General features: G+C 36.9%; 1 protein-coding gene across 3 annotated transcripts in view; it reads left to right on the top strand.

The window, feature by feature from the left end:
- Positions 1-26151, top strand: part of Snx13 (sorting nexin 13) — a 110456-nt gene that overhangs the window by 72005 nt on the left and 12300 nt on the right. For 2 of the 3 annotated variants that reach the window (XM_052185934.1, XM_052185936.1), the window contains 9 exons: positions 609-678; positions 6153-6325; positions 9228-9335; positions 10905-11015; positions 14592-14753; positions 15910-15981; positions 22990-23135; positions 23368-23436; positions 25084-25196. In XM_052185934.1, coding sequence (XP_052041894.1) covers positions 609-678; positions 6153-6325; positions 9228-9335; positions 10905-11015; positions 14592-14753; positions 15910-15981; positions 22990-23135; positions 23368-23436; positions 25084-25196 — 1024 coding nt within the window. The remainder of the gene's footprint in view (positions 1-608; positions 679-6152; positions 6326-9227; positions 9336-10904; positions 11016-14591; positions 14754-15909; positions 15982-22989; positions 23136-23367; positions 23437-25083; positions 25197-26151) is intronic. The other variant, XM_052185935.1, reaches the window with a different exon arrangement.

Genomic DNA, 26151 nt, shown 5'->3' with positions numbered 1-26151 from the left:
ATACCAATATTTTAAATATTCCAACTTTATAAATATTGTAATATTCATATTTATAGTATTAATACAAATGTTTAAACTGTAAAATATGATTTTTGCTCCATCTCTGAAGTAGGAGCTTTTACAATAGAGATCCAGAAATCTCTAGATCAAAGTCATATTGGAAGTCAGTGACTTGAAGTCTGTGAAATTGGTATTAATGCCATTTTATCTTGCTATCTTTGTGTTTTTTAGTTGTCAGTAAATGCTTGTTTTAGTTTTCTTTGTGGAATGTATTGGCTATTAAAATGACTTTGTGTCGAATAGATGACTGTATTTAACTCAGTGATGTCACACTAATAACTTTCAGTATTGTATTAGGGGTCTGAGACAAGATAATGAGACATGTGCATGTAAAGTAGATAATATCTCTGTGCTAAGGTTCCTAAGTGCCAGGACCCCAGGAATGTGGCTTCCTTACCGATCTCCCTCTGTAATGAGAGCATCATAGTAAAGGGTGGGTGGTTGACACATACTCACAAGGTGTGTGAAGCGCTATGACTGTGGACATGTTGGCTATAATTCTTAATACTTTTCCTGTAATACTTTGTTCCCTGATTTTTTTCTTATAGTCTTTAGATGACCTTTCAAGTGTGACTTCTGATGATTCTGTACAACTTCATGCCTACATTTCAGACACTGGTAAGAGACTTTGTAGAAAACACTACTTCTAAATATGGGTTGTAGTATCCCTGTTATTTTTACGTTTATTCATTATTGCATTCTGTTTGTTTTATGATTATATTTTCTCTTTTTTCATTTTCTTGAGTCATATTCTTCATTAAGTCCTGTAATGTTTGGTTGCTTGTATATTGGGATTTTTTTCTTTTGTAAGGTTGCCCCTGTTAACATTTGAAAAATGCTTCTATAAGCCAGTCTTTTCCTCTTTGTGCTTGAATGTTGCTGATAATCAATTTCCTAATTCCCACCTCTTTTTTTTTATGGAGATCTTTGATTTGTGTTTGATTTCATGCACTCAAGAGTTGGCATAGATACCAAGGGTAGATGTAATTGGACACATTCCTCTCAGAATCTCACCTATATTTTAATGGATTGAGCAACCTAGGACTCTCTGCACTAGGCAAAGATAGATAGATAGATAGATAGATAGATAGATAGATAGATAGATCATTAAAAATAAGTATGTAAAATATCATTAACATGGTCATCAACTTAATAATGTTAATGAGTATTAGAAATTACAGTTTTCGGGCATGACACTTCTGGAAGACCCTGCTATACCTCTCCTGGGTATATACCCAGAGGATTCCCCAGCATGCAGTAAGGACACATGCTACACTATGTTCATAGCAGCCTTATTTATAATAGCCAGAAGCTGGAAAGAACCCAGATATCCCTCAATGGAGGAATGGATACAGAAAATGTGGTATATATACACAATGGTGTACTATTCAGCAGTTAAAAACAATGAATTCATGAATTTTTTAGGCAAATGGATAGAACTGGAAAATATCCTAAGCAAGGTAAAGCACTCACAAAAGAATACACATGGAATGCAATCATTGATAAGTGGATATTAATTAGCCCTGAAGCTCTGAATACTGAAGATACAATTAGCATATCAAATGATTCCCATGAAGAAGGAAGAAGAGGGCCCTAATCCTGGAAAGGCTTGATCCAGCATAGTAGGGGAGTACTAGGACAGAGAAAAGGGAGGGGGAAAGACAGGAGAATGGATGGAGAGAAGAGGACTTATGGAATATATGGGGGGGGTGGGTGGGAACTGGGAAAAGGGAAGGCTTCTAGAATGTAAACAAAGAATATAGAAAATAAATTTAAAAAATTAAAAAAAAAAAAGAAGAAATTACAGTTTTCTTCCCTGGCCTCTCACTGTTCTCAGAGTGTAGAATTGTTTTTGCTGAATTATATAGCTACATGCATCAATTAAATTTCACGTAGTTTACATTTTAGGTAGTGAAAAGAGATTTTGATATATAAGTTTATTAAAATATTAAACGTATTAAAATAATGTGCATTTTTAAAAGCGGCTTTGTTTTCTTGTGATTCTCAAAGGTGCTAGAGATGCAACTTGCACTCTTCTGTCTGCTGGACTTCTGGACTAAGTTATCTGTTGGTTGTTTCTTCATCTTCTAAATTTAGTGACTATGCCTATTATTCTCCTTTGAGAAGTCTCCCAAGAGCACATTGTCAACTAAAGTAGAGAGGTCTTTAATTTCCCTTTAATTTTTGATGTAATTGCTTACTTTTTCCATCCATAAATTTTAAAGATTTGAAAAAGTCTCCACATTCTTTGGTGGCTTTTCTTCTAATTTTAAGGATTAGATAATCATATATTAATCTTTATTTCTTAAGAATATTAAATTTTATACGTAGAAGAAGTCATTCATGTCCATGTCTCTTGTATTAATATTTCTCTTTTTAGGCAGTTCTGATTTTCTAGTTGTTTTATTGTTCATTTTTTAACAATATACTATTCTTTAAAGACATGAAAGCAGAATGCAAAATGTTTTTTTTTTTTTTTTATGAAGTTGCCTTTTCTTTCATTCAAGCATACAGAAAATCTGGGGAAGCAACATCATATAGTAGGGTAAAGAACACAGATGACTGGTCTTCAAGCGCTTACTCTGTAGCTTCAGTTAGATGAATTCCTGTGAAGTTCCTACTAGAATTCCTTCATTTGTCAAGAGGAACCTGGTTAAAAATGCCTTTCTTGTGGGATAGCTATAGGTCTATCTAATTGCACTGGCAATTACTTATGTATGACAGGCATCATATATGGGTACTTATTAAAAATTTTTCTAACTAGACAGTGATTCATGATTTCATGCCCTTAACATTTCTGTTACTGAAGATGAAAACTATAGTCCAGTGCCCTGAGGGTCCAAAATTGGTCCATGATCTCTAGTGTCTTCTTTCATAAAAAAAAAAAAATCATCATTAAAAAATAATTGACTAACTATATGTGATTAGCATGATGAAGTTGAAGTTGATTCAAATTGTTAAATTAATTCTTTACATAGCCATGCGTATATGGCTTCTGAGAATAACATTGGCCTTATTAAAACAAATATTCCAGTTCTGTCTTTTAATCTTCTTAAAATTTATAACGCACATTAGTTTCTTGTCTTCGTTTAAAATCAGGTCAATTTTATCTGCACTTGAAAACATTCTCTTCCCTTCTTTTCCTGTTGGACATGTACCTGGGAGGCTCCTCCCCTAGCAACTTGTGACAGATCTGGGTGATTCTTTTTTAAAGTACATTAATATATATTCTCTGTCTCATCTCTATTCCTTGGTTATTCTCCTTGTTCTTATTAATTAGTAGTTAGGTGATCTACTTAATTGGCTTCTATATTACCTTTTCCAAACATGTCTTGATCAAAATTGATAAAGCCATTTCTTTATTGATCTGTCAACTATGTTTAGAAAAGCTAAATTTTTAACTTTATAAAAATGTGTGTATAATTCTTTCTGCTTGACTCTGTATGAAAGAGTTGCCGGTAAAATGTTAGCAGTGAATAGAGCTAAAATGTGTGTGTAGAATATTATTAACAAAGTATTTTTACTACTAATATTATCATCAGTATAATTATCATTGGCCAAACAAAAATAGACATCTACTTTTTATGTTACTGAAATAATTTACTAAGACGGCACATAGAAACTGCTTTGCTGGGTGACTGGGAGACAGAACAACATTTAGCTCTAAAACCTCTCCTTTTCTCGTTTTGTGTTTACAATTATAGATCATTGCAATCATGGTATCATTTTTAGACTTTTGGCTAATATAATAGTCTAAGCTGCCACAGTGCCTCCCACACGGCAGTGTTATAAAATAGCTGACGCAGTATCCAGGCACCATAGGTCATGAGGAGAAGCAAGCTCTGGGAAGTGAAGGAGCAGTGAAGCCTAGAGGCCTTCCTCTAGGAAACAGGAAGACCACTCTCTTGCAGTCAGGTTTAGAAAAAGCAGAACTGTGTTCTTTTCTTATAACTTAGTATCATAAAGGACAGGTTGCTCTGAGGCAAGAGCTAGGAAACTTTTAGATTCAGATGTAAAGACCTAGGACTATGAGGACCACAGTAGGGAACTGTATCCAATATCCACAGAAAGGCAAACCTCAGTTTGTGTCTACTGAGTGTAACTGAAGTTTACTGTCCCTAGTTATAATGTAACCCATGGTCTCAATCCAGACATGTAGTACAATTTCTCTTCAGAAGTAATGGGCTATGAATTTGCAAACCTCTTCAGATAGCAAAAGTGCTATTTTTTTTTTTACATAAAGTAATGGAGTATATGTGACCTATGCATATCTTCCCATATACTTTGAATCATCTCTTGAATGGTTATATAATCCAATGCAATGAGATATTGTATAAACAACTGATGACTAGGGAATATATATTAACTAGAGAATAAGAAAAGAAAAAAAAAGAGTTTGTATATATTATATTAGTACAAGCACATTTAAAACTACTTTTTTTTTGGTGGCTATCAAGTGTACTTTATTGAATCCACTGTGGATAGATAAATGTGTGTTACACCTGCCTTTTGATGCTCACTCAGTTGGCTGATTCTAGGAGAACTGACTGTGTGAAAAATGCATACAGTAGGAACAGCGGTCCTGGTGTGTCCTTTCATAAGTACAGAACACTCAAATGGCTAAGGTGGAAAGTGAATTTGAGAAAGCTTCAGGAAGAAATAAGAGTTACAGTAAGGGAAAGTTGAGAAATCATTTCTGATTTCTCAAAAATGACAATCTTAATAGTATGAAAGATGTTGAAAATTAGAAGAATAAATTCTAAGACAAACATGGAAAGAACCAATAAAAATGTAAAATAAAAAAACTACAGTGATTGAAGTGAATGCCTGATTTAGGACCTTGAGGGGTTAAGCGCCATGATGTCTGCCACACATGGCAGGAGGGTCAAGTGGCTGAAGGACGAAGTATGTAGGTGCCCTCAGCTTTAAGGAAGCGTGATATCTCAGTTGGTAGTGTCCGAATTGAGATCCCCAGCATCCACGTACGGTTCCAGCTCTTCAGCCTGCCCCTGTAAACCAGGGCAGGTAGAGACAGGAGTGCCCTGAGGCTTGCTAGTTAGCTAGTCTAGTTAATTCTGTGTGGATACCTACAGGTTCTGTTGAGAGACTGGGAATGTTGTGTTATTCTACCTGCATATACACACATGCTCACATGCTTGCTCCTCTACATGCATATACACACATGCTCACATGCTTGTTCCTCTACATGCATATACACACATGCTCACATGCTTGTTCCTCTACATACATATACACACATGCTCACATGCTTGCTCCTCTACATGCATATGCCCACTTGGTAGATATAAAAAGGAAGCAACAAGGTTTTGGACACCTGGAGCAGTGGTTCTCAACCTGTGGGTCACAGTGCCAACAGGAGTCAAGTATCAGATATTCTGCATATTAGATATTTACATAATGTACCAGAATTACAGTTACGAAGAGTGAAATTACTTACAAAGACAAGAACCATAATTCAGAGTTCTTTTCTTTATCTAAGAATAGCAAGATCAGAAACAGAACAGATTTCACTTTTAAAAGGCTCCCTGGCTTGTATGGTGTGTGGAAAAACTTTTTTTTCTCCTGCTGTTGCTAAATCCAGCATAAAGTACACTTGTGAATTGTTCTGTGTTATCTGAGAACAGAATTACCAGGAGATAAACTTCACCCTGTGGCTGTTTTGTTGTTGTTTAGTTGAACAGGTCTTAGTTAAATATAAAGGAATGGTAAAAGCTTATTGTTTGGTTTCTGGGGTTCCTGGTATATGAAATTTAGGAGACTGTACTGTTTCATTCTGAATAGTACTGTGGCAGCATCCTTGATAATGAATAAAAGCTCTTGGAAAGAGAATCCGATGCAGACACTAATTCATGGGGTGGGATGTTTTATGTTGTAGTCGTCATTTGTAACGCCATAAGCATGTGTGCACAGAGGGTAGGAATCTGTTTTATCCTTTGCTGCTGTTCTTTTGTCTTAGTCTGTCATTTCAAATTCTTCATTTCATGTTGTCTTTTTTTTTGTTTGTTTGTTTTTGTTCTTCATCTCCTTCCTTTTTGTGTCTTGTTCCTCTTCATTTTGTTTGAAATGACTAGTATATGCTGACTATGACCCATATGCTGTGGCAGGCGTTTGTAATGATCATGGCAAGACATACGCACTGTATGCCATCACTGTACACCGGCGCAACCTAAACACTGAGGAGATGTGGAAGACCTATCGGCGGTACAGTGACTTCCATGACTTCCACATGAGAATCACTGAGCAGGTAATGAGGTTTGTAAAGCTCATGGCCAAGCTGTGGCCTTTACACTGTGTCTTGCTTCAGCTTTGAGTCTACATTTCTCTAAGGATGCTCACATTATATAAAGGTGTTGATATTTTATGTATTTGGCATAATTGGGGGCATGATTTTGAGCAGTGATCCACTAAATGAGATGTGGAAACTTGAATCAGTCTAATTCATTGTGGAGTAACAACAAACCACCAATGGTAATTCAATTGGAAAAGTTAAATGAATGTATATTTCTGATCTGTGAGAAAAAAGTGGGTGGAGGGGAATGGAGGGAGAGGCTGTGCTTTGAGGAGTTGCTTTGCAGCAGGTAAGGAGCCTGCTCTATCTCATCTGAACACAGTGGTGGGTTTTGGAGGCATAAGTCAAAGCTCTGGTTATTTTGAATGATATTTCCATCCAGCAGTGTTGTTAAACCTGGACCCTTTGCTTGAGTTATTTTGAACCACAGTCTAAAAGGCACCTGACACTAACCAAATACTGTTTTAAATTCTTACTGAATTCAATCTTGTTTTATAGAAGTAAGTATAAAGATTTTTTAAATTAAATGAAAAGAAATTGTTTCTATTTTTGATGAGAACGTTTTTCTTCTCCTTAGAAGAAAACAAAAGCAGATAAGATGGGAAAGGTAATCTGTTAAGCTTATATTTACTCTTGAAAGTCTTGATTGATTCAAAATTCTAGTTGTATAAGTGGTATCAAGTTACTAAAAAAAGATACCACATGATTAGATTTCAATGACATATACTGTAGAAATCAGAAAATATCCTTTTCACTTACTATATTCAGAAAAATATGGTTAGTATCATGATAATCTCATTAAAATATTCTGCAGCCAGAGTAAGATAAACTAATAGCATTAAAATGATTAAATACAAGATGTGTCTATGCATTTTAAAATGGCCTGAACTGCCCAATCATTTCTTTGAAAATTTTTATTATTAAGTTTTTCCTGTGTGCCTGACTCTTCTCAGTTCTAGGAAAATAACAGTATACCAGTATAGGCAGACTATACATACATTTGTGTGGATACTGTACATTTCTGTTTCCCTTTTTAAAGTTGATATAAGTGCACAAACACACTGATGCCAATGATGATATTAAATATTCATGATTCAAATGAATAAGAATCTTATGTGTTTGAGTATTAACACATTTTGAATTTTTCTTAACATAATTTCAAACCTACTTCATCAAAGTTTTAGTGGATTATTAAGAAACTAAACTTGATGCAATGCCAAAAGCTGAAAGTCTTAAAATCAGGTGTTAAAAGTTTGGCTTCTCAAAGGCTTCTCAGTTGTTTGAGACAAGAAAATGGCCTCTTACCTGTATGTATGCATTCCTGGTGTAGCACAGAGTCAGGCTGACTGACAGCCTAACCCAAAACCCTTGGATTAATTTAATTACTTTTTAAAAGACCCTTAAATAATCTTACAGTATAAAGTAAGGCCTTCCACATGTGAATTTGGAGAAATGCAGTTCAGATCCCTGTTCTTTGGTAAGAAAGGATATACTGTGCACTCTGAAAAAAAAAATGAGTGGTCATTTTTAGAGTCATATGCATAAGTAATATTTTAGGAAAGCATGTATCTTTGGAAACAACATAGAATGTTGACTTCCACAAAGGGTAATTTTTTTTAGGTTTTCATAAATGTCCCAGAAACAATTTTGCATACTGTATTCAATGAAGACTGTGCCTTCTGGCTTTATTTATTTTATTTATAGTGAGTTTGTGAGTTATCACTACTAAATAATTTCAATGTTTTGCCCCATCTGCTTTTTCTTCTTGATAATGATTGAAGCAGAATATTATTCTATATATATGCTGTGTAATGAATTTGTTCACGTTTTCATTCTGAACAACCATTAGATTTTTCACTGCATTTAATTGTCAGAATCTTCCAGTTTGGGATGGAAATGATTCTGAGCCTCATATATTCTTTCCCTCTCTTTCCCTCTCTCTCCATCTTCCTCTCTCTGTTATCTGTAGCAGGAATTGGTCTTCTTCATAGACATAGTGTATTTTAAAGACAGGATTTAAAAAAAGACAAACTTTGCTTGCCTCAGTATATGTAATATGAAAAGAGGGAAGAGACTGCCTAAAGTTTCAGGTACTGACTGTTGGCCAGGCCTTATGCTAGGTCATTCTAGCAATAGATATAGTAACACCTTGTGCTTGAGAAGGTATAATAGATTACTATCATGGTTGCACCTAATGTTAAGTCTGCAAAGTCTAGACAGCTATATTGCTCTGTATTTTTTACATTACACAGAAAAAAAAATAATATGACTATGACTCTTGGGTCTTTTTCATAGTGTAATTTATGATTTTACTCTTCTTATGATTGTTAGGAAAGGTTATTAATATTTATTTTAAGTATATGCAGAGTTGTAATGCAGCTCCTGCCTATAATTGGTAATTTGTCTGTTTGCTTTTTAAAGATATATATTACAGTGATTATTTTATAGTCACTAATAGTAAAATAGTCTCTTAGATAAGCCATGATGTCTGAACTTTGATTAAAATTTTTCTTAATACTCTCTTAATGAAATGATTGCTAGAAAAGTATAACTGCTTTACTAAGAACTTCAATTAATCTGAAAATTAGAACACCAAAATGAAACTCAATATGGCTCAATGCCCATTTTCATCAGATATCCACCTTTATTCTCCATTGCCAGTTTTTTTTTTTATGATAAAAAGGGGTAACTGTAGTTTGGCCTTTATAGGCAATGTAATTGTGATATTTTGTTTAATATATATTGTTAAGAAAATATAGTCCCAAATTATCTGAAGATACTTCGACATGTAGAGAAATTGTTATGTGGAGATTATTTCTCTTAAAAAGAGAAGTATTGAATGTATTTTGTCTTCTAGTTTGAAAATCTATCAAGCATATTGAAGCTTCCTGGTAAAAAGACGTTTAACAATATGGATAGAGATTTTTTAGAAAAGAGGAAAAAGGATTTAAATGCCTATTTGCAGGTAAGGTCGTTTGAGTATTGCCTGTAGAGTTCATTTATCACAGCACATGAGTAGAGTAGATGTCTTTATTGAATTATTGTTTGGTGCAGCATGCATGTGGCATGCCTGTGGCCCTGTACCACCATATCTAGCCTTATTAGCAGTGAGAACAATACAACTGAACATTGTGGTTAGTTGTAATTGTGAATGAATAACTTTTAGTAGTGGATCAAATGTGACATGTAGTCTTTTAAGTAGTTTATTGTTTCTGTATTTAATGTTAAACTTGGACTAAGTATTCAAGACTTTTGCTTGTGTTTAGATGACTATGCGTAATATGTGTTTCAGATTATTATAACTAGTTACATAGTATGGTGTACCCAGCAGTTAAATGCTTATAATTTAATACATAATAAACAGCTTTTTAGGTTACCACAGAACCTAGCACAATTTTGTTCGCAGAATAGTTCAAGAGAGAAATGAAGCTGAAGATATTTCCTGGGTTCATCATCTTAGTCATAAAATTTTCTCAGAGGAAAGAACATATTTTACAATTTACATATTGTGTAGGCTAGTCAAATGCCTAGAGATGCAGTTTACACCTGAATACCCAAAACCCAGGTAGAGTAGTGAACCTTTTCAGTTCATCCCAGTTAGTGGTCTATAATGTTTTTGCATAATTTAGAAAGATGTCATCCCAGTTCACAGTGGTCCATACTTTAGCTTCCTGTATTCTGCAGAAGTCATCAGCAGACTGCAGCAGGAAGCCACCTGTTGAGACCATGGATTTATATCTGTGGTTGGTAGCTGGGTTTTTTGTTTGTTTTTGTTTTCTTTTTCTAACAAAGCAGATTTGAACAATTGTAATAGTTGTAATTTGCTTCTGTATATTGAAAGGCCAGAAGAAGGAAGAACAGCTGGCTGTCACTTCATTTTTACGTAGCTGGAAACTGCTGCATTTATAAAACTTGGTTTTTTTTTTTAAAGATTTATTTATGTATTATATGTAAGTATACTGTAGCTGTCTTCAGACACTCCATAAGAGGGAGTCAGATCTTTTTACAGATGGTTGTGAGCCACCATGAGGTTGCTGGGATTTGAACTCAGGACTTTCAGAAGAGCAGTTGGTGCTCTTAACTGCTGAGCTATCTCTCCAGCCCATTTATAAAACTTGTTAAACACTTCAAAATTACTGAGTTTTAGTTTTATTAAGATCCCTAACAGTTAATGTTTGTACAATTGATAAAATGACTTTTCCCAATTGTGCCACTGTAAGTTTATTTCTAAGGGTGACTGGCTCTCTTGTACTTCTAGCTCCTGCACTCAGTATGTCACCACTTTTGGCTTAGAAGCAACTATATTAAGTTCACTTGCATTTGTGAAAGCAATATGTTTTGGACCTTTTTTATAACACTTGAAAGTTTCTATTTATATATATCATAAAATCCTGTGTTCATTACTCTTAAACTTTAGCAGTATATCAACAGTACAGTTCCTAATATGGCTAAGCTGTAGAGCCAGACATTTTATAAAGTGGAATTATAATCAATGCTATCTTACCATCTTAATATTTCTTCTTTTCCCTATTAGTTACTCTTGACTCCTGAAATGATGAAGGCATCCCCAGCATTGGCTCACTGTGTCTATGATTTCCTTGAGAACAAAGCCTACAGTAAAGGGAAGGGTGATTTTGCTCGAAAGGTAAGCATATTATTGAATTTTCTTTTAAGATCTTTCTTATTTTTTGATAAAGGAAAATAAAGTTTTACATATATTTTAAAATATATTAGTGTCATGTTGGCTTGGTGTGCTGTTGCCTGGACAATCTGTTAATACTAAATATGCAAATGAAAGACCACTGACCCAAATCATCATGGCCACGTTAATTCATTCAAGTAATTAATTAAAGCATGCTTCTTAAAATGTGTGTACACAGGCTACTTCTCTAAAAGTGGGGTTCAGGAGATCAACATTGGATGTGAAGAAGGTTTTTATTGCTGAGGGTTACCAAATGGAGGATTTGGCAGGCAAATTAGGCAGGGATACAGGAGCAGATAAGTGTAACAAGTTAGCTATAAGGGAGGGCCTTTTGAAACAAGGACATGACTGCAAGGTATTCATAAGATAGGCATAGCAATAGGGAGTTACAAAAATAGGTAATCATACAAGATTAAAACAAAGATAAAAAAACATAAAAACGGAGATACAGTTGCAAGATGGTTGTAATAAGTTTTTGAAACAAAGACATAGCTGTCATTTTCTGGAACCACAGTACAAACCATTTGTAGTTAAGGTTATGGGCAAGGTAATAGCCCAATTTTTGAAAAACAGATTTAATAACCAGCAAGAATGAACCTAGTTTATCTTAGTATAAAATGGCTTTTAAGCCAAAAATGGGGACAGGCTGATTCATCATATTTTATATAGAAGCTTACATTATGATCTAGTAGAGCTTGAAAGAAAGAAAACAAGGAAACAAACTTATTTTTTTTATTCGATATATTCTTTATTCACATTTCAAATAATTTCCCTTTTCCTGCATCCCCCCACCCTGAAAGTCCCATAAACCAGCTTCCCTCCTCCTGTTCCCCAATCAAACCCTTCCCACTTCCCTGTCCTGGTATTCCCCTACATTGCTGCACTGAGCCTTTCCAGAACCAGGGGCCACTCCTTCCTTCTTCTTGAGCATTGCTTGATATGTAAATTGTGTCTTGGGTATTCCAAGCTTCTAGGCTAATATCCACTTATCAGTGAGTACATACCATGAGTGTTCTTTTGTAATTGGGTTACCTCACTTAGGATGATATTCTCCAGTTCCATCCATTTGTCTAAGAATTTCAGGAATTTGTTGTTTTTAATGGCTGAATAGTACTCCATTGTGTAATTACCACATTTTCTGTATCCATCCCTTCGTTGAGGGATATCTGGGTTCTTGCCAGCTTTTGGCTATTATAAATAAGGCTGCTATGAATATAGTGGAACACATGTCCTTATTACATGCTGGGGAATCCTCTGGGTATGCCCAGGAGTGGTATAGCGGGTTCCTCTGGAAGTATCATGCCCAGTTTTCTGAGTAACTGCCAGACTGATTTCCAGAGTGGTTGTACCAGCTTTCAACCCCACCAGTAGTGGAGGAGTGTTCCTCTTTCTCCACATCCTCAACAGCATCTGTTTTCTCCTGAGTTTTTGATCTTACCCTTTGTGACTGGTATGAGGTGAAATCTTAGGGTTGTTTTGATTTGCATTTCCCTGATGACTAAGGATGTTGAACATTTCTTTAGGTGCTTCTCCGCCATTCAATATTCCTCAGGTGAAAATTCTTTGTTTAGCTCTGTACCCCATTTTTAATGGGGTTATCTGGAGTCTACCTATGTTGTGGTTTGAAATCATTCTTAGCCATAGGTGTTAAGTTAAAATTTGATTTGAATGCTACATTACTAGAACAGAGAACTGAATAGAGCTGGTAACTTATATAGACAGCACCTATATAAATGATGTGTTCTTGTGCTAGCCCTCCGTGACTTACTACTGTGCCTCATAGTTTTAAAGTTTGTTTCTTTTCTGTCTGTTTTCAGAACCCTTTCTAGTCTTTTTTTTAAAACAAATCCTATATTTGTAGAAGTAATGTAGAACAGTCTCTCATGCTTGTGAGGTTCTGTTTAGTGAATATTATGTTTACTTGTTATACTTGAGAGTTTCAGTTTTCTCTATAGTTGCATGTTTTAAATGTGATAGATATTTCATATATAGAGTCATAAGGTATTTCTTAGAATCCTGCATGCTGAGCTGGGCATAATGGTGCAGGCCCTTAAATTCCCGCATTTAGGAAGCAGAGATAGGCAGATCTCTAAATTCCAGGCTCAATGTGGTGTACAGAGAGAGTTCCAGTATAGCCAAGACTACACAAAGAAACCTATTCTTGAAAAACAAAAGAAACAAACAAATGAATTCTCTTTGTGTGTTCTTGACTAAAATATACATACCTGCTTTATTGGTTGGCTATCTCAGTTACCCTTCTATTGTGATAAAACACCATGACCAATGCAACTTTTATATGAAAGAGTTTATTTGTAGCATGTGGTTTCAGGTTGCTAGAGTCCATGGCATCAGGAGCTGAGAGCTTATATTTGATCTGCAAGTAGTTTGCAGATAGCATACTGAATGGTGTCACTCTTTTTAAACTTCAAAACGTGTTCCTGTGCTTGTGGACTTCTCCTTAGTGAATATTATATTATATTTGAGAGTTGCAATTTTCTCTATCCTTCAGTTCATAGCTCCTAATTCTTCCCTAACAGCTCCACCAACTGGGGACCAAGTATTCAAGAATAAGGCCTGTTCTCACTCAGGCCACTATATCCTACTCTCTGATTGCTATAGGCTTGTGGCCACACATAACACATGATGCATTTAGCCTACTTCAATGTCATCCAGAGTCTATTCTGAGTCTCTAGACTGTTGCGGGAATATTAAAAAGAATGGCAATGTCCCATGCTACACCAAACACTGGTGGGCCACATGGCAGCAGCCAGGGCTTCTCATCTCAGCAGACTCTCTGACCAGGAGGTCCCCAAATCTCTCCACCCAGCCTGCTAAGTTCCCGCTGGCTGGTCACTACCAAGCCAGCCCCAAAGTACAAAACCTCTTAACTGTAATCCTCTGTAAAATGAAAAGCAGATATCATACTTCTAACATACAGCTTCACAGAATATACATTACCATTCTAAAAGGGAGAATTAGAGGCCTAGTGAGGAAATACTGGACCAAAGCACACCCACAATCCAGCCAGAAAGCTGCCTTTCATAGCTCTACTTCCATGTCTGATGTCAAAGGCTCATGGTGCCACCCTTTGCTGACTGAGGTTTGCAGCAAACTGCTCTCTCCTGGCTAGTACCCCCGTCTTTGTAGCTTTTAGGCAGATGTCTCATGCTCTGGCAAATGTCTCACCATTACTTTGAATTATGGTGAAAGTATGGAATAGTTAATTCTATTTGTATCAAGTTTTGTTTGGGAAGGTATTCAGAATTTAATAAATAAGCAGTGAAGGCTTAACTAACCTAATAGTATCTTCCTCAGTAAAAATTTAAATCATCTATGTGTGTATTAAGATGTGTTTTTAAGGTGTACCATGTCAACAGGTTTTTGTTTTGTTTTGTTTTTAAGGCAATGGCATATTACTGACTGGAAAATCATTTCATCTTCTCATGGTTGTACTCTATATTTTCTTAGGCTTCTGAGTTAATGTAACTGATCTGAGTAAAATTTCTTTTTCCGCTTTAGATGGATACTTTTGTAAATCCACTTCGCAACTCTATGAGGAATGTTTCAAATGCAGTCAAATCCCTTCCTGATAGTTTGGCAGAAGGAGTGACAAAAATGTCAGACAACGTGGGCAGAATGTCAGAGAGATTGGGGCAAGACATAAAGCAGTCGTTTTTTAAGGTAAAAACGCTACCTCCAGTGGCCTCTAAAGCAAACTGTCTTTCACCTAAGATATATTGAGTGTTTTCTCCAAAATTTTCAGACTTATCTTCATAAAAAAGAAAAGTTAAAAGGCCAAAATTATGTCAGAAACTGATACTAAGAAAGCCTTTCACTCATCAGTCTTTGTTGTAGTAGAATATAAAAAATTCATTCACAATACATATTTAAAATTAGCAAGGTTAATATTTTTATCAATTTATTTCACTTGGCTGTTTTGATTCTTTAATGGTATAGATTCCTTTGCAAATAGTGAGTTATATTTGCAAATGAATTATACTTAACATACACTGAAATATAAAGTCTAATTTCTCCTTATTCAAATGGTAAAGGCTCATGACACCCAAGTAAGAAGCCCTTCACCTGGTCAGTGTTTCCATCTGCTCTTAATGCGCACACCTCTGGGTGCTGCAGAAGTTTCCAGGACACATTCTTATTTGATTTCTTAAAGGGATTAGACTAAAGACTTTTATTGCATTTCTAACTTACACTTGTAAAATAAATTGGATATAGTTTTTTTTTTTTGATTTGCAAGAATTTGCAAAGCTGTAAATGACCCACCATAACCCTAACACTTGAGTTGTAGGGAAATGTCATAACTAATTCCATCTGAATCTGAATGTCCCAGACACTCTCACTGAAGACAGATTTTCCTGTTTGTGGAGGCAGTTCCTTTTCTGTTTACCATGACTGGTTCAGGGCTGCTTGTCCCTAGCTGTGATTGTGAAAGTGAACATTGATGTGAGTGTCAGCACTGCTCCTGCTGCCAGCCACTCATGTGACCCTTCCCAGAGAAGCCACTGACCTTCCCAGGCCTCCTGGGAAGGAGGCTTTCCTGTGTTGCAGGAGCTTTCGTCTGGTTGCAGTTTCTCTTTCCTTCTTTTCCTTATCAAATAATGGTTAATTGCTTAAATGGATTAGCATACTTGGAAGAGATCTTAAAAGAAGATTGGAGTTCTGTTCCCTGGTGTGCTAAGTTCAGAATATAGAACATTACACTTTGTTAACACATTGCACCCATAATCAAGTCAAATTCTGGGGTTTGTTTTAGGTTAGGGTGGTGGTAAGATATTTTGCTGTGTGACTATGTTCCCTTTTTATTTCTTTAAATGTCTAGGTCCCTCCTTTAATTACAAAGACTGATTCAGATCCTGAACATTGTCGAGTCTCAGCTCAGCTTGATGATAATGTGAGTTAACTTTATTCTATGATTTTACTTAAATTGTAATTCAAATCACCTTTGGCAGATTATTTTAATAAATGTGCATATGTTTCATTCACTCAGATTTCCATTTTATGTAAAACATGGTAAATTGTTACAGACTGCACATGTTCCTGACTTCAACATTTTAATTTAAGCAAACACACAAACAGTCACCAGGGCCACGATACCCACTATCTTCGTTTGCTGTCATAGCCTTCGCCTCACCATGGGTTACTGCTCTCCTCGCTTCTATCCTGGTTTTATACTTTATACTTTTAAATGAAACTTAAAGTATATCCTCCCTTGCATCTGTTGTTTGGTTTTGTACTTGTAAGTCTGCAGTATTTGTATTTAGTCTTTTAAATTTGTATATTGGATTATGCACAGAACTCTGAATATTTTTATTCATATTGTAAAAGTGAAAAAGATAAATATATATTCTTTTACTTAAGGTGAAGTCTGTGCTTCTAAATAATTTTCCAAACTATACCATTGGTATTACTACTAGCACAATATGAGTTTTAATATTCTATATCCTGGCTAGAGTCAGTATTTATCTCTCTGCAGATTCATATATGAAAGCCATTCAGTGTCATGTCTTATGGTTGTCTAAATCATTTCCTCATTTTTCTATTGACTCAGCTGTGTTTGTTTTTTGTGTTTTATTAATTTGGGTGCTGAATATAATCTGAATATGAGGTGTCATATATATGATATATATCATGTATTTCTGAAATACCTCCCCACCTGCTCTCTGTTGCTTTTGTTGCCATGTGATTTTTTTTTTTTTTTTTTTTTTTTTTTTTACAATTCTTGCTTTGCCTTGTGTATTAGTCTGGGTTCTCTAGAGTCACAGAACGTATGGGCAGTCTCTATGTAGTTAGGGAATTTGTCGATGACTTACAATCTGTAGTCCAACTCCCCAACAATGGTCAACAGCAGCTGTGGATCTAGCAGTTGCTCAGTCCCATGAGGCAAGCAGGCAAGGAAGAATGAGTAAGTTTTCCTTCTTCCAATGTCCTTATACAGATCTCCAGCAGAGGGTGTGGCCCAGATTAAAAGCATGTGCCACCATGCCCTTAATCCTGGATGATCTTGAACTCAGAGATCTTCTTGTCTTAATCTTCTGGAATTCATAGCCACTATGCTTCAAGATCTCCATGCCAAGATCCAGGTCAGAAACTTATATTTCTGAACCTCCAGATTAGAATCATAGGTGAGCCTTCTAATTCTTGATTATAGTTCATTCCAGATATAGTCAAGTTGACAACCAGGAATAGCCACTACAATCCACCCCTTGTCAACTTGACACAAATAATATCTCATGTCCACATGAAACAATAACAAAGTTGTGAATGCGCCTAACATGATATAACTATTCCTTGTACAATTGCAAAAGCATTTGTAAATTTACAATGGGGTAATGTCCCTTGAGAACATTCTTTTAGTGTCTCAATACCAATTGATGTTAAAGGAATTGGAAGAAAGACAAATATATCCTTAACAAAATAAGATAGAAGCATTCATATTACTTATAATCCTCGTTTCTGCAACTGGTTATGTGGCCTTAGCTGGTATTTATAACTACCTTCCTCTGCTACCCATTCTGTATTTCCTTCACCTTCGGCAAGCACCTCAGCAGGTCTTGGCTCTTTTCCTGGAGGAGTGACCCATACCTTCATTCCTGATGAGTCTGTGTCCTTTGTCATCCTGCTTGGATTAGGCTGTTGTAGTTTCCCATTGACTTTAATCACAGGACATGGTAGTACTAAGAGACTCTAAGATCCCCTAAGGGATCTCCTGCACTCCAGATATAATCCTGCTTACCTCCATTGTGGAGAGGCAATCCAATTTCCCCATGGTAATCTGGATCTATCACCCCTCCTAACACTGTTATTCCTTTCTTAGCCTGATGGTTTAAGGACATTAGAAGCCCAAAATGTTTAGGGGGAAATCTAAGCTTACAGTTCAATGGAATGTTTGTTGTGGCTCCCGGTAGGAGCACTCCCCCCTCTGGAACCAAAACTTCTAGGCAGAACCTAAAGTTGTGGGGACAGGAAGCAAAACATTTCCTAGAGGGTCACTAGGAGTTATAGTGAGTGGAACTATTCCCTTTTCCACCCCTTGATTCCTGGACCCATGGATCCTGGCTATGGGAGAAACTGTACCATATATTGAACGCTGATTCAAAGCATATACTGCCTTCTGAAGAACTCTGCCTCAGCCCTCCATGCTGTTGCCACCTAATTGGCGCTGTAACTGCCTTCAAAAGGCCATTCCATCTTTCTGTCAGACCAGCTGCTTCAGGATGATGGGGAGGGAACATGATAAGACCAGTGAATTCCATAATCGTGGACCCACTGTCGCACTTCTCTGGCTGTGAAATGAGTTCCTTGGTCAGAAGCAATACTGTGTGGAATACCATGACGATAGATAAGGCATTCTGTGAGTCCACAGATCCCTTCTAACTAAGTTATGACACACGGCAGGAGAGTTAATATATCCTTGAGGCAAAACTGTAAAGGAATACTGCTGGCCTTGCCAACTGAAAGCAGATTGCTTCTGGTGGTCCTTATGGACAGGTACTGAGAAGAAGGCATTTGCCAGATCAATAGCTGCATACCAGGTTCCAGGAGATGTGTTAATTTGCTAAAGTAGCAAAACTACATCTGGTACAGCAGTTGCAATTGGAGTTACTACCTGATTTAATTTTCGATAGTCAACTGTCATCTTCCATGATCCATCTGTCTTCTGCATTGGCCAGATGAGAGAGTTAAAGGGAGATGTGGTGGGAACCACCACCCCTGCATCTTTCAAGTCCTTGATCGTGACAGTAATTTCTGCAATTCCTCCAGGAGTACTGTTTTTGATTCACTATTTTCTTTGGCAGAGGCAACTCTAAAGGCTTCCATTTTGCCTTTCCAACCATAATAGCCCTCACTCCACAGGTCAGAGAACCAATGTGAGAATTCTGCCAATTTCTGAGTATATTTACCTATCCCAATTATAAATTCTGGAACTGAGGAAATGACCACAGGATGTGTTTGGGGACCCACTGGACCTACTGTGAGTCGGACATCAGTCAAAACTCCATTAATAACCTGTCCTCCATAAGCCCCTACTCTTAATTGGAGGGCCACAGTGTTTCTTAGGATCTCCTGGGATCAGTGTCAATTCGGAACCAGTATCCAATAGACCCCAGAAAGTCTGATTATTTCCTTTCCCCCAGTGTACAGTTACCCTTGTAAAAGGCCATAGGTCCCTCTGGGGAAGAATTGGAGAAAGACTAACAGCAAAACTTTTAGGTGTCTTATCAAGATCCTTCCTCAGGGGTTCTGGATCTGTAAACTGGATTAAGTCTGGAAATTGATTCACTGGTTGAGATTGCCTTTTGCTATGATCCAGTGCAGCCTTTCTATCATTTGTTTGAGGATTTTTCTGCTTATACAGATCAAACAGCTATGCAGTAGGTTTCTTATGTATTTCATCCCTGCAAGCACCATGATTGATTAGCTAGTACCAAAGGTCCAAACGAATCATACCATTATAAATTCCACCTCTCTGCCTCTTACAGGGTATGTCATTATAAACATTCTTTTGTCTACGCTGTCCGTTATAATAACTACAATCACCTTGTCTCTGGCAATTCAATGCTGCCACCTGGCCCTTGTTAACTCGGGGCCCAATTAAACCCATTGAATTTAATTGAATCTAATTGAGCAACAGCATCTCCAACCCTAAGGTCTGGCCCAAGGAAAAGGGCAAGAACAAAACTCTTTAAATGTGCTGGTGCCCCTCTCACCAGTTTGTGTCTTATAGGACTGGTGAAGGGCATATCTTCTGGACCTTCCAATTGTGGAGGATTAGGTTTTACATGATGTATCCACTCTAGCATTGCAATTTCTCTAAGCCTTAAAATCCCTTCATCAGCACTAAGCCAAGGGATATCAGGCATCTCCAACTCCTTTTCAGTAGGCCATCTTTTGATAAATACTTCAGCCAACCAATCAAATAAACTTTTGACACCTTTTTTAACTGTTCCTTCCACCATTATCCCACACCCTTAAAATCCATCCCCACGCATATTCCCCTGACTTCTGAATTAGCAAACTCATTAAGCTCCTTAGTAGTATAGTGTATTTCCTCATGGACTACACTTTCTACCTCTCCTCTAGGGGCCTGTTTTGCCTTGAGTCTGGTTATAGGTCTAGAAGAAACCATTGGTGGGCCCTGAGAAACATCAGTATTGTCAGCAAAAGTCACTGCTGGTTTATCAGACTCTGAGGGATTAATTTCCTCAAGTGGAGAAGGCATTATTTCAAGGGGTGGGACTGAGGGTACTACTTCTTCAGGTGGAGCAAATCCTTGAAAATCTGAAGATTCAAAATTCTCAATTTCAACAGGGTCTTCCCACACATCCCCATTCCGAGTTATAGGATCCCATTCTTTGCCAATTAATGCCCTTACTTTAACTGCTGACATCCTCTGAGGTTGAGACTTGAATTTTCGCTCTATTTCAGCCAACCTTTTGATAAATACATCATTTAAATTTGCACTTCATCTGTGATTAATTATATGTATAGAGTGAGTAAGAAAGAGTTCATCTCCATTTACTCAAAATCCATCTTTCCCCATTTGCTGTTTCTTTCCTTACCATATATGTATGCTTCTATTCTTGAATGTTTTTGAATCTGTTTCTGGGCTCTGGGCTCTTAAGCAGATTGATCTTAAATTTATAATTTTCTGTTTTCAGTTTCCAGATAAATTTGTTAATGAAGTTTCACATATGTATATATTTTCCTCCTTCAAGATCATTTTAGAATACTTCATGAGTTTAATGTATAATATCTGTAACTTCTTTCACTCTGGATTTTATAGTTACTTTTTTTTAATGTCTTGTATCATTAAACTACTGTTACTATATCAGATAATTGAGCAGTATTTATTTCACCACACAACTGAGACGAGTTTCTCTGCCCTTTGGACTCTTTAAGTTATAAATTGTACATTCATGGCATAAATATTAATCCAGTATTTAGAACATAGTTATGGAAAACTAAAACCCAGGCCTTTTCTTATCTTTTAAGTTATAGCATTAATTAGAAAGTAAGCATTAAACTATTGGAAATCATAAAATGATAACTTTTATATATAATTCTAAATCAGTAACTTATTTTTTGGCATGCATAATTTTTCACATAAAAGTCTTTTAGCAGTTTTTTTCTATTATTTTGTATATTTCTATTATTTTCTATTATTTTTCTATTCTATTATTGACTGAAGGCTTTCACAATTAAAGTATTTTAATTTATTTTCTCTGTTTTAATTGATTAAAAACCTTCCATATAATATATTCTGATCATGCATTTCCTTCCCCTATCCTGTCCCAGGTCCTCCGCACATCCTACTCACCCAGCTCCACAGCCCGCTTCCCTCTTCTTTAGAAAACATATATGTGTTGGGGGCCTCATATCAGCTGGTGTATGCTGCCTGGTTGGTGGTTCAGTGTCTGAGAGATCTCAGGGGTCCAGGTTAATTGAAACTGCTTGTTCTCCTACAAAGTAGCCCTCCTCCTCAGCTTCTTCCAGCTTTTCCCTAATTCAACGATAGGGGTCCATTGGTTTTGTGCAAATATCTGCATCTGACTCTTTCAGCTGCTTATTGGGTCTTTCATAAGGGCAGTCATGATAGAGCCGTTTTTGTGAGCGCTCCATAGCCTCATTAATAGTGTCAGGCCTTGGTGCCTCCCCTTGAGCTGGATCCCACTTTCCTCAGGCTTCATTTCCATCCCTGCAGTTTTTTCAGACAGGAACAGTTATGGGTCAGAGTTGTGACTCTGGGATGCCCCCTCCCTCCTTTGATGCCCTGTCTTCCTGCTGGTGGTGGGCTCCGTAAGCTCCCTTTCCCTACTTTTTGGCTTTATCTAAGGTTTCTCCTTTGAGTTCTGAGAGTCTCTTACCTCCCAGGTTTCTGGTATAAACTATTTTTAAAATGAGAAAATACTCAAGAAAGATACACATGCACAAAACCTCCAAATCATAAAAATACAAAATTGGAAACCATAATATAGAGGAAAAGGCCAGTAAGAGAAAAAGTGCCCCAACAGAGCAATATGAGACAAAAAGTCTATGTAACGTGTATTAGTTTATTAGTTTGTATGCTGAATATAATTAGGTATATTAATTAAATTATTTAAATTTATTAGTTAAATAATTTATTAGTTAAATAAATTAGTTAAATTAAATGACTCAAGTTTCTAGTCATTAAATAACTCAATTTATCAAGTATACTAATATGAATAATATTAATTACACCAATTAAAGCATAAAGTTTTCATAGAAATACATGCTCTATAATGTTAGTTTAATTTTTTTACTGGGTTGTAGTATAGCTTATTTTTTCTGAAGAGTTATATATGTGTATATAGTTGTATACATATATATCTTAATTAAAACGTTTTTCACTGTTTCATCTGTTAAATATAGATAACAAGGATATTTTTATTCTTTTTTTTTTTTTTTTTTTTTTTTGAGACAGAGTTTCTCTGTGTATCCCTGGCTGCCCTGGAACTTCTGTAGATCAGCGCAGCTTCAAACTCTGCCTCTGCCTTCTGAACGGAGGGGATAAAGACATGTACCAACACCACCCACCTAAATAATGTTATTCTAATGAAAACATGCTTCCAGAAAATAATTCTCAATTTTAGCATTTCATTACCAGACTGCTAAATAGACCTGAATCATATTTCTCTAAGACTTGAGAAGCTTTTTGTAAACTACAGCCTAAGAACTTAGTTAATATTGTAGAATTGTATAATTCTGGATCCCATTTAAAAAAAAAAAGTGGCTGTTAGAAATACTTGTAATGCAAGCTTTTGGGGGCTTTAATGTCACATTGTCTGATTTCTTTCAGTGGTGCTGTTTATTCAAAAGAAGCAGCCATTCACAATATAAAGCTAACTACAGTTATCCTAATTTTTTTTCCTTTTTTCAGGTGGATGACAACATTCCACTTAGGGTAATGCTGCTTCTAATGGATGAGGTGTTTGACTTAAAAGAGAGAAATCAGTGGTTGAGAAGGAATATCAAGAATTTACTCCAGCAGCTTATTCGAGCTACATATGGTGATACTATTAACAGGTAACTGTGTCTCCTGTTCGTCTGCTTCAGGCCCAGTGATGAGAAGAGGTTAATTCTGTAAATGACTTCCTAGGCCTTTATTACGGACTTTTTTCCTCTGGGCTTTTAAAGATCATTAGCTCTTTTCTCAGAAGCAGGTTATCCTCAATGAAAGTGTTACTCTGAAACTTTTTATTTTCAGTTTTATTTGCCTTAAAGACTTTAAGCTTCATTCAAAATCCTTTATTTTCAGGAAAATAGTTGACCATGTTGACTGGATGACCTCACCAGAACAAGTAGCAGACTCGGTGAAGCGTTTCAGGTATATCTAAAGACAGTCACTTCTTCATGTAGTGCAGAGTCTAGCACTGCTGTACCTAGGCGGCTTGTACTTACTGGCCTTAACATTGGGTGTGATGAGCAAAGACTCTTGAGAATCAGAAGTATCTGTGGCTGTTGAGAAACTTCAGAGAGTAAAGGCACTTGGCATACCAACCTTGCAACCTAAGTTTGATCCCAAAATCCACCTAAAGGTGGAAGGAGAGAATCAGCTCCTATACAGTTGTCCTCTGATCTCCACGCATACCCTGTGGCCCACATACCCCCCACATACACAAATATATTCACTGTGCATGTACACACATGGTAATTACAAATACATAAGCACTTGTTCTGTAGAACTGTTGATTTTTTTTCTCCCTAAACTAGACTAGCAAAGGCACAAAGAAAGCATTTCTAAAATGACAGACTGGATTTTTATCCCATAGAATATCTTCAAAATTATTGACTTAGTATTAGATAGTTAGCTGGGAATGGTGGAGCGTAGGGTGGAGGGAAGAGGATCAGAAGCTAAAGCACAGCTAGTCAGTAGAGAAGTAAACCCTTCTGTAAATGTGAGGATGAGCATGCCTCGGAACTTGGGCTGTCAGCAGTGCACTAACTGGCTTCTCCCTGAGCCGGGTGTGCTTTCCTCTGGGAAGCAGCTTATCTTTATTTGGTTCTGAGGCAGCAGTGGGTTAGGAAAGAAAAGCAGTTTGCCCAAAGGCTCTGGTGACAGGAAGAGGGCAATCTGATTTTCTGTCTAGAAGCAAAGTTTCTCCCTTTTAGACTATATTGTTTCCAAAAGTCGGACTAGCTGCCCTGGCCTGTTCATTTCATTTGGGGCAGTTGAATTCTGTAGCAGTGATTCTCAGCCTTGACTGTAGATTGGACTCAACTGGGAAATGTAACTCTGTGTGGATCCTTTCTCCAGAGATGATTGGGTTGTTTTAACAGGTAGAAGGTCTGCACAATAGGTGGTTTTATTTCCTGATACCCAAAGTGTTTCTAGGGCACGTTAAGATGATTTCTCTGCAGGCATGTCCAACCAGGTAGCAATGGAAGGAGCTTTGCACATCTGTAGATGACAGTATTGAGATGACATCTTTGTCCCCAAAGGTTGGACCCCTCTGGTGGCCCATAGAGCCTCATTCCTGCAGACCTGTTCAGTATAGGTACTCGTGAACCAAACCATAAGAAGCAGGATCGGAGCCCAGGAGAATGAATTGATTGGGTGGGATACACTGTAAACATCAACTTGACATTCTCTGGCTGAATTAGAGAGGATTAGAATGGAATGGTATAGCCAAGAGAGAAGAGCTCCATTTTCAGGGTGCTGTGGGTGGATCTGGAAAAGACATTCACTTCATAGGTCTCCACTTTTGAGTTTAAATGTCCATCATGCTTGGATCCATATAATCACATTTTACTAGTGTCTGTGAAGTGCCAGGGGCAGAATTTGTCTGCTACTTTTTTGTGTGTATACTTTTTCACTCCTAAATGAACCCTGCTGTAGGATGTTTATTTGTGTAAATGAAATTTTAGAAATGCTGTCTCTGTTTGAAAATTTTATTTTTTAGCAGTTTGTTATCAACTACTATCATTAGACAAATGAAATTGCTCACAAACATCATTTCATTTTCTTAAATAGAGATGCATTTTGGCCCAATGGTATTTTAGCAGAGACTGTTCCATGCAGAGATAAAGCTATTCGAATGAGAACAAGAATTGCAGGAAAAACAAAATTATTTGCAATTATGCCAGGTGAGTGAACACATTTGATTAAAATTTGACTTATTTGTATTTCTTTTGACTTTTGACATTGATACAATGCTAGTTAGTTCATTTTTATTATTGTAATGACCACCAAGGACTATGTAGGTGTTTCTCATATATTCTAACAAATCCTAACAAGTCCTTTGAAACAAGTCACTATTTTAACTTTAAAATAGTGATTTCATTCTTTCCTTCTTTCCTTTCCTCCTCCCTCTCTCGTTCCCTCCCTCCCTTTTTAAGAAGGACAGATGTGAGTGGAGCTGAGGCTATAGGTCCCTAGCCAGCATACAGTGAGCCTCACGGCACTGCCCTTAACCCTGGCACTTGACCAGCCTGCTTTACGTTAGTCTTCTAACTGAAACAAACAAACAAACAAACAAACAGCAAAAAGTATGAATTTTAAGAAAGAGTATTCAAGTCCATTTATGTACAGATCACTAACTGATCATAATTAATCCTTATTAAAGCATAATTCTTAAATGAGCACTCTGTTGTTCTTATTTGAATATTTACTTGTGATACTCCTGTGTCATCAATATAGATTTATTTGTCTTCTCTTTTTCCTTTGAGAAAGAGAGCATGTGACCAGTGAGCTTTTCAGGCTAGGAGATGATGAGGGTAGGTCTGTCGCTAGCTCACAAGTATCTTTAAGAATGCATAACTATTAACCAATGCCTAGATATATTCTTCTGGGTTAATTGTGGATGTAGAAAATGGATAAGATGGCAAGAGGCAAGAGGGGCTTCCGGGCGGCCAGCGGGGGAGAAGTCTGTGTGCTCCGGTGAATCCAGCAGGCCCTAGCAGGAGCCTTCAGGTGCCTGCTTTGGGATCTGAACAGCCTGGGCCACAGCACTCAGTCTCCAGGAAGTGCGGGAGACCTGGTGTGCACCCAGAGGCAGTCTGGGAGCTCACAGCACAGCTTGCTCCTGTGGCAAGGAGCTTA

This window comes from Apodemus sylvaticus, chromosome 6, assembly GCF_947179515.1.
Source record: "Apodemus sylvaticus chromosome 6, mApoSyl1.1, whole genome shotgun sequence".
NCBI classification, from domain to species: Eukaryota; Metazoa; Chordata; class Mammalia; order Rodentia; family Muridae; genus Apodemus; species Apodemus sylvaticus.
This window is presented reverse-complemented; position numbering and strand designations above follow the sequence as displayed.